The 11,842-nt window shown below is 41.3% G+C and overlaps 4 protein-coding genes across 4 annotated transcripts in view; 1 reads left to right on the forward strand and 3 right to left on the reverse strand.

Moving 5' to 3' along the window:
• The window catches only part of LOC117242838 (MAP kinase-interacting serine/threonine-protein kinase 1), a 29,631-nt gene extending 20,336 nt beyond the window's left edge, over window positions 1-9,295 (reverse strand). The window contains exon 1 of the mRNA XM_033509823.1: window positions 9,285-9,295. The gene's annotated coding sequence lies outside the window, so the exon portion shown is untranslated. The remainder of the gene's footprint in view (window positions 1-9,284) is intronic.
• LOC117242833 (nitric oxide-associated protein 1) lies at window positions 5,892-9,354 on the forward strand. The gene is made up of 5 exons (XM_033509813.1): window positions 5,892-7,718; window positions 7,851-8,147; window positions 8,246-8,567; window positions 8,680-8,900; window positions 8,975-9,354. Exons 1-5 carry the CDS (start codon window positions 6,482-6,484, stop codon window positions 9,154-9,156), a joined length of 2,259 nt encoding a protein of 752 aa, XP_033365704.1. The 5' UTR covers window positions 5,892-6,481; the 3' UTR covers window positions 9,157-9,354.
• Window positions 9,174-11,136, reverse strand: LOC117242844 (spermatogenesis-associated protein 6). The gene is made up of 6 exons (XM_033509842.1): window positions 10,835-11,136; window positions 10,398-10,757; window positions 10,203-10,322; window positions 10,025-10,125; window positions 9,602-9,931; window positions 9,174-9,491 (listed from the first exon to the last, which is right to left on the reverse strand). The coding sequence occupies exons 1-6, from the start codon at window positions 10,880-10,882 to the stop codon at window positions 9,422-9,424; spliced, it is 1,029 nt and encodes a 342-aa protein (XP_033365733.1). The 5' UTR covers window positions 10,883-11,136; the 3' UTR covers window positions 9,174-9,421.
• Window positions 11,137-11,159: 23 nt separating this feature from the next.
• Window positions 11,160-11,785, reverse strand: LOC117242852. Its single transcript, XM_033509851.1, has 2 exons — window positions 11,544-11,785; window positions 11,160-11,487 (listed from the first exon to the last, which is right to left on the reverse strand). Exons 1-2 carry the CDS (start codon window positions 11,783-11,785, stop codon window positions 11,328-11,330), a joined length of 402 nt encoding a protein of 133 aa, XP_033365742.1. The 3' UTR covers window positions 11,160-11,327.
• Between the last annotated feature and the right edge of the window lie 57 nt (window positions 11,786-11,842).

The following is an 11,842-nucleotide window of genomic DNA, read 5'->3' on the forward strand; positions in this document are numbered from 1 at the left end:
TTTCCTATACGTATATATATAACAGGCGGTCGGCCTTATTTATTTTTGAATTATACACGAAAATATCCCGCCGCGTGTTTTTAGTTTTCAAGCCGAGTTGGATTAGTAGTATCAGAGAGAAAATTACCTCTCTGGTAGTACATGGTAGTAAGGGCCGCCGCATTTAACCGCATTTAGCCGGGTATCATTTAACTCTTAATTAAGAATGAATCGTCACTCTGTTTCAATCGTAATACAGCCAAGTTCGTTGCTTTTTGAAGAAAACCGATTGTTTACGAGTTTCAAATTTCCCGTGTCAAGTGATTCCAAACACTTTTTTTCTTTTCCACGTGTTTTTTATCTCTTTTCAACTTAGCAGGATTCAATGAATCATTACTCAAATACTCCATCGTACTATGTGCTACTAATGCAACGTAGCTTGAAAGCTAAGGCCGAGCGACGATATATTTTTGCACGTAACTGGAAAACTAAGGCCGATCGTCGATTATACGTGCAGGAAAAAGTTGTTCGGAATGTTGAGCTTTACGACGTATTTGAAAATCATCGAAATCGGAGAGAAAGTAGGTTTTAGACAAGTTCGCCGAATCATGATTTCACGCGTTCGATATACGTGTACGTGATAAAAAAAATGTCATCAGAAAGGAAAAGAGAAGCGCGTTCTTTTGCTGTACGGATATCTTCTGTATCGTTACGTATACTCTAATCGACCTTTTTCGTTCTTTGGTGTAGATATATAATAGTCGTTTATTCCCCCGTTATTTATTCCATTCTAGTGAATAGCAATGTCGAAATATTGGCACTGAATAAACGCGAACCAAATATTTTGCGTGAATTTGAAGTTAATGAAATGAAATTAATCAGAGACATTTTTCTGTTAGTACGGACGATGGACGGAAACTGCGGTACAGATTGATCGACGTTTGCAACTTGTCGTTCTTCGTACACCACAAATACATAAGTACATACATTGTACAATCGGACGCCAAACGCGTAGTTGCATAGTTATTTTCTGACATTAGCGTGGACAAGCAAATATACGGTGTGAGTGAGCGATAGAAGACAATGTACAATGCAGTTGTACAATGCGCAGCTGGAAAAATACAGGCCTGATCGGTTATTTCGTACAGACCCAACAAAATTATAACGATAAGCACCGCGTGTTAGCCGAAACTATCGTATATGTATGTATATAAACAAAAGAATATAGCGACGCGTGACGGCGAACGATAGGAAACACATATCTACATGTGTAAGCATAAGACGCGAAGAAACCGATCCACACAGAAAATTAGCTCGAGCGCGAGTAAATCTGAGCAGCCTCGATTCGATACGACCAGACACGACGACGAAATTTAAAATAAACGCTTATTCAAACTATTAGTGTACGTCGTTGTGTTCGCAATGGAGCAGTAGCATTCATATTGCACGCGTGGTGAGATGATCGCTATAATCAAAGACGGATTTCGATGGTGTTTAAGATGTAAGCGAGATAACTCGGCATCGAGTGTCGGTATCTAAATTATTGAAACTAGGACATACGATTAACAAAATACACTCGCAAAATGAAGAACGATTCATTGGAAAGGATCGTATTCGAAAGCTTTCAGAATATATATTCCACCCTGCGTGATTAATCCTGGATACGTGACGCAGCTTACGGCATTTCGAAGCGATTTCTTCGTCGACGACCGATTCACATTGATCTCAAGGGAAGAAGAGTAGAAAAGCGAAAAGCTTAAGCGATCTTAACCCAAACCGAGCATGTAAGAAATATCGTGTTTCCGCTTGTTACGTATTTACATTTCTTCTCCTATCGACCACGTTGTTTCTCATTCCGTTCTGACTCCTCGCTCGCTATCGAGTCGTATTTACGGTTGAAATTCATACCTTCTTGGAAGGATTTATAGAGGCGGAGTTTTAACGAACGCAGACTATTATTACAAGGCCCGTTCACGTAACCTCGAAGAACACACAAATTCGTGCTATCGAACTGTCCCGTTTTGTGACCAAGTTTTCAGGAAAGAAGAAGAAAGAAAATACAATATCGTATAAAATAAATCATTTTTAAGCGACTTAAACTCAATTGTAAACGGTAATGTTCAAAATGTGAATCAGACAGAAAATATTGTATGGCTATGTTGTATTCCAATAGAAAATTATCGAGGATATACATAAGTAAATATATATTTTCTTATATTTTCTTTTGTGTGTGTTTGGGCGTGCGTGCGTGTATATTATATATGTGTTTTATGTATATATCTATTGAAAAGGAATTTCTATTGGAAAATGGTTTTGGCAAAAGTATCGACGTACGAGACGGTACGACGTAAGCAAACAATATTTTCTGTCGGATTTACATTTCGAACATTACCGTTTACAATTGAATTTAAGCCGCTCAAAAACGGTACTTTTATTTCTTTTTATCTTAAAGTACTTTTTAAAATTCTTGGAAAATATTTATCATATATATATATATATATATATATGTTGGGAAAAACCCTAATACCCTAGTCCGGACTTTTACTATAGCGGCACTTAAGTAATAAAAATAAGGAATAGTTTTAATGTTCCAATCTGATTTTATGACGATGGGTTCGTGTATCTGACAGAGGTATGAAATGGTTATATGGCTCTCCTTAAAAACAAAGATTGACCCGAGAAGCGGGTACAGGAATATATAAGGGCAGCCTTTTTTGGATTAAGAGTTAGAGTTCGAGTTAGTTAGTTTGTTAGTGAGTGGTTGGACGAATTGCCGATTGGGTTATCGGGAAATTACCCGAATCGAGTGGCACGTTGATACTTGTCCTCCCGTGGACCGTGGATTCGTTATCGAACCTGAATTCGTCGTCACCATCATCTCGACCATCCTATTGTCTCATCCTATTACTCATAGCCTCTTGTAGTGTCATATATAATAAACAAATTCGTTATGTTCAGGATTTCGGGTGAACCTCTGTTTATGTCTCGGACAGCGCATCTGCCCTTTTCCAAGTTGAAAACATTACAATGCGGGTCTCATAAAGAGGTTAACTAACACCCTAAGCCCTCGATGAGTCAACTCCAAAGTAAACAACTGATACCAATCAGAAACGCCGGAGGATATGCGCTCACAATGGTGAGAAGGAAATCCCAGGACGGAGAGCTAGTACGTAGGGAGGCTTCCTCAGAGTTTCTTAAACCAGTCTTCAAACAGTCTTCACCAACACAGTCATACTCTCCGTGTTATACTAAACAGTGCAAATGAATCACTAAACGGAACATTACTCATAATATATAATAAAACATAATCGATGTCATTTGCATAGTCTTAATTCTCGCGCGTATGCAATAAATCTAATTAGAAATTGAACTATGTTACGAGATGCGGGAAAACTAGGCTAGAAATAGAATGATGTAGAAACAACGTTGAGGGTATAAAAGTCACACTAAATTAATTAAGTTAAATGACCGAGGACCCGAGTGGAATGAAACGTTAATAACGCGTCTTCGTCAAGGTTTTCAGTTAGGAGGTTATTGGCTCGGCAGCATAACGATCACGCCGTTGATAGATCAAGAAGCGAAACTACGTCGTTACCAGTATTCGAGTGATCTCGTATCTGTGTACGCAAGCGAATCCATACGTCGTAGGTTCCAACTAGCTTATTGCATCACTCGCGCTTATACGCGTGGCCATGACCGTCCAGAGATAGAATCGTTTCGACCTTTGGGCCGAATTCGCCCAAATAAATGATCGTTTCTCGATAGATGCAACATGGAATACTAAATAATCGACTCGATGACAATAATTTGCTACCGCAACGCGTAAGACTGGGAAATGCAAATAGATTCGTTTATCCAGAGGTTAGAGTGTCAAAGTTAAACGCACGGTACAAGGACTCGTTCGATTACAGATTTCTGACGATGGAACGCGTCGCATTGATCGACAGTTATACTCTCTTTCTAAACGTACATCGATCTCTGTATGGATTTAGATTTTTGCTCAACGATATCCTTTCGTCGTTAACCGCGACTTTGTTCAACTCGGTAAGACTATCGTACCGAGCAGTTTTGAGAAAGTCTATTTTCGACGTTTGAAATATCCAAGAACGACGGACGACGTTTATCCAATCGGCACACTCGGAGTGTTGTTCGTTGGGAAAAATACATACTTAGAAATTAAAATAATTCTATAAAAATACGCTTAATCGGTGACAACGAGCTGCTGAGCAATATTTCGGAACTTTTATGCCGTTTGAAAATTGCTTACGATTAGCATTGGTATAAATCATTGATTTAGTAGCTTGAATCTTTTTGGAATATTCTGATCATCGGTAATATTTGCTTTGTTGACACATAATTCTTGTCGCTCTCCTTCCTTCTCTGTTCTTCCTCTCCTGAGAATAACAATAGCGTGTAATGTGTCTGTGCACGATCTTGTCCGCCTTTATCTATTGCTTATTGCCTATTGCCTGGCTGCCTGTCTGCCTGCCTGCCTGCCTGCCTGCCTGCCTGCCTGCCTGCCTGCCTGCCTGCCTGCCTGCCTGCCTGCCCGCCTGTCTGCCCGCATGCCTGCCTGCCTGCCTGCCTGCCCGCATGCCTGCCTGCCTGCCTACCTGCCTACCTGCCTACCTACTTACCTACCTACTTACCTACCTACTTACCTACCTACTTACCTACCTACATGCCTACATATTACCTATATACGCATATACATCTACGCGTACATATATCTTTTACGATCGAAGAACCGCCTTTTCCCGCGTCCAAGCAAAGCAAGCTCGATCAGTGGATGACTTCCGGTAAATTTGTCCTTCCTCTTAGTTCGATGAGCCCACCTACTGAAATTTAAATGATATTCTACGAGGGAAAGATAAAAATCGACCGAATATCATGAATTATACGTAGTCGTATCATAAATTAACGTTATTCGATATCGCGACTAAGGATGGACGACCTCTGTGCGGCTGACACGAGTTAAACTCGACGACCTCGTACGTGCATGTCACTAGTCACGTATGCTTTGTCGATAACTATTTATACGTATGTTTTTTCTACGTTGAACTATTTTAATGTCAAAGCAACGAGAGAGAAACAAGCAGGCTACATGTGATAGAATCCCAAGATTCGCATTTTTCATTGTCTTTTACTATTCGTATGCAAATTGTCGCAAGACACGTATATAAACATGCTTGCATATAACATTGAAGGAATTTATTTTATAAGCATCGTAATCTGCATTCTTATATTACTTACGTTATCGCCTTTTGTCTCAATTTTATCATCATTATCCCTTTACGGAAACACGTATAATATAATATTTGAACGAAATCGATGATCAAGTAATAGAGACGTTGCTGCCATCTATAGCTCACAGTATGTATGTATGTACATACGTACAAGAACATCACGGAGATGAACATTGTTTTACCTTTATCCTTGAAACGTTATACCTAATGCATTTCATGAAAATCGTAATGAACTGTATTTGAATTCGATAAACTGTCGTCTCATTCCTATTGGCATTCTTATGGATTCGAATATATATATATATGTGTGTGTGTATTGTATACATATGTATTCAATTACAGCAAATGTAAAATAACACTTACCTATGCTCGTATATACATATGTATGTAGTAAAGAAATATCGTTGATGGAATTTTTTAAACAAGAGCATTAAAAATAAACCAATACGATTGCACGTATTATATGGAGTGCGGCAAATATGCAGAGATCCAGGTATTCAACCCTGACCGCCTTTCGTGTCTTCGACCGATATAGCTCGTACCGCACCCTTCCCCTACTATCGAATCGTTTCTTCAATTTTTCTTTTTAGTACTTAAATTTGCTATAGTAGAAACGACAATGGAAAGACTTCTGTGAGCTGCACACCGTTTATACGAAAGTGACAATTTTTATTTGCGTGCGAGTAACGAGCTAGAATAAACAAAACGTTGTATAATAACGTTGTATAATACCAGATAATATATTATAAAATGCCGCTACTCGTACGTATTTGTACAACTTTTGAAATATAATGAAATATAAACGATAAATATAAACGTTAAAGCGTTTATCCCTAATATAATCTGTTAATCGATCGAACACGTTTTACAGTATTTACTGCTTGAGATATACTTCAGATGTACAACAAATGTCGAACTTGATCGAGATATCGATCGATAGATACATCACTTTTCAACGTTTCGCTAACACGGTAGTGTCGATTCATTCGACTCGTAACTTCATTCACGTGTGTACGTCTTCGGTGGACCAGAAGTATTTTGAGGTTATGTGTAATCTCACAAGGCGATATGTATTTTATTAACGTAACGGCCGATACAGTGCAATGATTTTGGTAGATTTTTCGATCGTAAAATGTCGGTCGTTACAAGTTTGAATAATGTATCGATAGATTATAAGAGAAAGCATCTCTATAAAACGTGATATCGTTGATTATTGATATTGTATCTTCGCACGAATCATCGTACAAAACTCAGATATGAAATTTTGGTTGTTTCGATTACATAATTACGGTGTATGCCGTAATTTGAAACTACGACACTTTGGGCATGCGACTTTGCATAGAAACGCTGAGTCGATCGAAGCAAAGGTAGATCCAAGGATTTTGGCTCTCAGAGATAAATTGCTGTATTGTGATTACTTGGATTCTGGAAATGTTAAAATGGGGTTTCTAAAGCAGAAAAAGTTCGAGAAATTGAAATTCAACTATGAGAAAATGCAAAGGTACGAAGAAATTGTTTATAAACCTACTTTCAGTGTACTGCTGAACGATCTAAAGGAAGGTAAAAATAAGATCGTCGTTGACCAGGAAGAAAAGAAAATGGAGGATAATAATTGTGAAAAGGAAGCTGTAGTAAAACAAAAGCCTGTACACATGCCGTACGAGATGGTAGATTCGTATGAAATAATCGATTCGATATCGGATGACACTGAAAAAACGAGTTCGACCGTATCAAACGAAGAATATAAGAACTTGTACGAAAAGTATCTGGAGTTGAAGAAGAGCGGTTTGAGCGAGCTTAGTTTCAAAGATTTCATAAAGTCAATGGAAGACGATGTCGATCGTTCAGATACGGACGATCTGCCAAATGCGGAGTTGTGGAAAGTTTCAGATACGTGGATGTCCGATTACGAACTGTTCGACGACACTTTGCTCCACGTGAATCGTTACGGTACATCGGATCCTAATTCGAATGTAAGTTGTGTACCGTGCGGTGGTTGTGGTGCGTTATTGCACTGCAGGGATCCAGCGATCCCTGGATATTTACCGTCGGAATTGTTTTCGTTTAAAAGCGACGAAGACTTGAAATCCATGACATGTCAAAGGTGTCATTTTTTAAAGTTCTACAACACGGCTTTAGAAGTGAAAGTATCGATCGAAGATTATCCCAAGTTGTTGAGAGTGATCAAAAGTAAAAAATGCGCCGTCATACTTATAATCGATCTGACCGATTTCCCTTGCAGTATTTGGCCCGATCTGAAGAGCGTTTTGCATCCTTTTACTCCTATTTTCCTGGTTGGGAACAAAGTCGACCTGCTGCCCACCGATAGCCCGTCATTCCTCGAGAACGTAAAACAATGTTTATTAGATTCCGTGATCGACGTAACCGGTGTAAAGAGGGAAAACATTACGCACGTGCAACTTATGTCCGCAAAAACTGGATACGGCATAGAGCATCTTATAAATAAGTTGCAGTACAAATGGCGTCACAAAGGTGCGTACTGTCTATCGCGTCTCCTTCGTCCTAACGAGAGAAATCAAAAAGAAAGTTGTCAGCGTCTATGATACGTATTCATTTAAGAATTGTTAGTTTCGCTGATTACGCATAATCGTTGATATATTTCAGGTGACGTTTATTTGGTTGGTTGTACAAACGTTGGCAAATCTTCCTTGTTCAATACTTTGTTAAATTCTGATTATTGCAAAGTACAAGCTATCGATCTGGTGCAACGCGCTACGGTGTCTGCTTGGCCGGGAACTACGTTAAACTTGCTCAAGTTTCCAATTTTAAATCCGACTGATAAAAAACGTAGGTTAAGAACAGTGAGGCTTATCAAGGAGAGGTTTTATAGGACGCAAGAATCACATTACAAGAACTATCAGTTTAAAATGACGAAGGATATGAAGTTTGCGACGTTAGAAGGTAGCCGAGCAATTTGAACGTATTATCGTCAATCTTTCTCGAGTTGTTCGACTTCTTACGTTCGTTCGAAAAATTTTTGTTCGTTCGTTTGTTTGTAGAGCACGTTGGTAAATCGTTTACCAGGAAATCGTTGAAAGACGCGAGAGCAGATCCTTTTTCCGAAGTATCGCACAAGGCCGTGTCTAGAAAACCGGTTTTAGACGAATCTAGACCAGAGTACAAACAGAGCCGTTGGTGCTACGATACTCCTGGTACTATTCAGGCGGATCAAATACTAAATTTGCTAACGACCGACGAACTGTCGCTAACGTTACCGCAAGAAATTATCACACCGAGAACGTTCATGTTTAGACCGAAAGAGACTGTGTTCGTGGCTGGTATGGGAAGGTTGGACTATCTCGAAGGAGAACACTTCATACGGTAATTAGTATATTCTTCGTATCTCGAAGATTCGTACACGATACATATGAACGTTACACAGAGTCATTAGTTATTAAACTGGAAATTCTTTCGTTCTCTGCCTTTGGGATAGATGCACGCTGTTCGCGAGCGAGCATCTGCCTATAACGATGTGTCGTACCACCGATGCGGACGAGGTCTACGATCGATTGTTGGGGACGAGCGCTTTCCGCGTACCTATCGACGACTCGGAACGATTAAAAGTATGGCCGAAATTGAAGCCGAAAGAGATTAGAGAGATAACCGGTGTGAATGGCGAGGAATCCGTCGCTGACGTTGTACTGTCAAGTATAGGTAGGTTGAATTGGTAAACGATAGTCGCAGCGGTGAATTGCGTCGCGTTTCATTTAATCCGTTATAATCGACAGGTTGGATCGCGATCACGCCCTTGGAAAACGAAAGCGTCTCATTAAGAGCGTGGACACCCGAAGGTCGTGGTATATACTTGAGATGCCCGGCATTGTTAAAGAAATCGGTGAGTCTTCGGGGTGCAAAGGTGCGTGGTACTCCGATGTATTCGTTGGGTCGGCGAGTATACGTTAAACGTTAAACAACAACTCGATTACGTTACGTTATCAGAATCATTCAGCACTTTATTCTCACGTACGTTTACATCGAATGTCTCGGTTCTGCGTAAGTACATAATTTTGTAAAACTATTGCGATCTTTTGCAAGAACTTTGCTCCTTTTTCCCCCCCTTTGTCACGCGTATACGATGTAATAAAGCGTTGTCTCGTTGTTTTTCTTCTCTCTTGGTAATTTCATTTCACTAACGAAAATGGTTAACAGGCAATGGATCTTGTGCGTTTTACTTGCTATCTTTTGCCGTGCAACGCGACTTTACCTTTCTCTCCGTAAGATGGACGAGACGTTGATCGTAATCCTCTGCAAAAATAAGCACAAAGAGAAGAAGAGAAAGAAGAAGAAAAGATTGAAAGTAGTTGCGGAAGACGTTGGAAAGACGATGGATCGCGCTACGCGCACGATAAACTTACGTAGAGATCCGTTGTTGCGACATCGAACGATCTTTTTGCGGATGAGCGGGATTGTCGGGAGAGATCGTGCCGTCGCATTCGTTGGAAAAGTAACATTTGTACTTGAAACAGACGGGGCAGCTGTCGAAGATGTGTAGGTTGCCACAAACGGAGGATACCCGGTAGTGTCTTGGCGGCACATCGGATTCTGTGTCGGTATCGGTATCGAGGTAAATATCGTTCCGACACTTTGATCCGTATTTCATCGGATGGTAACACCGATCGGTCCGAGCGAGTTCGCCTTCACACGAGTATTCCACGTGGTTACACGGATCGTTTCGACACTGTGTGCTGTAAAAATCGAAATTTTACAAAGTCGAGATCGCAATAAGCGTCGTAGGTAATAAATAAGCAAGGAAGAGGGAATCGGTGGTATATACTTACAGATGGCAAACTTGAGCTTTCGTCTTGGTTCGACTATGACAAACCTTCCTCTGCCTGATGATACCTTTGACGGGTCGTTTCCTGTGAGCGTGGGATTTTTGCTGAAAATTACGATTGATGGAAAGATGAAGCAGCGTAGCCAAAGGTAACGCGAAGTAACGCGAATATAGCGTTTTACCTTGGAATCGATGGTTTTCGGATTGACGATGTACGGCCTGTCGAGGTTCGCGTCGTAAATCGTTTTCACCTCTTCTATCACCGTTTTCGTGGAAATTTCGATTTTAGGCGCTATAATACCCTGTTGAGACGGTTTGCCTCGGAATTAGTTTAACGGAGAGCGCGAGTATTACAGTCGGAGAGAAGGGATACTAACGGGGAAATACTTGGTCGGGTCCATGAGCAGATCGACGTCGACTCCGGGCAGCAACCGTTTGCAATAAGTTACCGGATAGAGAAGATCGGCCAAACTGGTCTGAAACGTAGCCAAAAGGATGGGCTGGTTGCACGGACTAAGCCATTGTATCAATTCCGCGTGGAGAGATTGTTGCTGCAGAATCCGTTGCAAGTCTGTCAAAGCAGCCAGCCGTGTGAAAGTTTTCTTAAAGTTAAACTCGTTGTGAAATAATAGCGGAAAAATCGGTGATACTCTATGAGATTCTAGGGTGGAACCAAAACTGTTTATTCGCAATGCTATTTTTCCGTTCGGACATAGCCATACACCGGGGCACGTAATCTGAAAGAGGTTATTTTTCCAATTAGTTCGATTGGAAGATCGATCGGACGTTGGACGACTCTCGGATGGCTACTTACGGCGTGTAATTCCAGTCGTATTTTCACACAGAAACCTTTGCCCGCCATGATCGCCGCTGAGATAGTTTGGTTCGGTAGCGAGCGCGACTATCGAGATATCCGCTACTTATCTGAAGATCATTTTCTTGGATGGCGGTTTTAGCAGACGGAGGGAATCCGTGAGGTGGCGAATCGGCGGGATAAATGACGCGATCGCCGTTTTATCGGTGTGTGTTTTTCGGCAAACGTATTCTCGGTAAACGGAGTGTACGGCGTGCAGAGTCGATGTGCTGGCGGTTGTGGTCGGTGGTGGTGGTGGTGGTGGTATTAGTGGTGGTGGTGGTGGTGGTGGTGGTGGCGGTGGTGGTGGTGGTGGTGGTGGTTTATGGTAGTGGTGCGTGCCATGTCGACGCGGGATCGGCGTGGCTCGTTCGTTGCCAGGAAACGGAATAGGCACAACATCGATGTTGAATTTTATCGACGATCGCGACAAACGATAGCATAGCCGCGTCGTTTAAACTTTGAAAGGTATTCCTAGAAACTTCTCGGTCGGTAAACCTCTCTGAACGTGTCGTATTCGAAGCTCGTTAGCGATAAAATCCGTTTGTTTTCGGCCAAACGATAACCTTGGATCGTTGGTTCGAGCTATCAAGGGTTCCGAGAACCAGCCATACCTATGAAATTGCAATCGTTTATATTTCCGGACGTAGCGTGTATTACTAGGGCGTACTCCATATTGACGGTCGGTGGCTTGAACGCGTAAATATCCTTCGGTGAGAGGACCAGTCGTTTCGAGATCAAATCTACGTACTCTCGTCGAACCTCGGAAGCCGGGATCGCGTCGTGTTTTGCGTAAAACTTACCGGTTAGAGGTTTCGTACGCGCGATAGCTACGAACTTTTCTTGCAGGCGAAAGTACTTTTTCTCCTTCTCGTATCGCTCGGTATAAAATCGCAGTTTCACAGGGTTCATGTCGCTTTTATCCGTCCGTCGTCAGCCCGTGCGAATTTCGTCGATTCGTGCGAAACG

The sequence above is a fragment of the Bombus vosnesenskii genome, unplaced genomic scaffold (genome assembly GCF_011952255.1).
Source record: "Bombus vosnesenskii isolate JDL3184/JDL3185 unplaced genomic scaffold, Bvos_JDL3184-5_v1.1 scf7180000016279, whole genome shotgun sequence".
NCBI lineage: Eukaryota > Metazoa > Arthropoda > Insecta > Hymenoptera > Apidae > Bombus > Bombus vosnesenskii.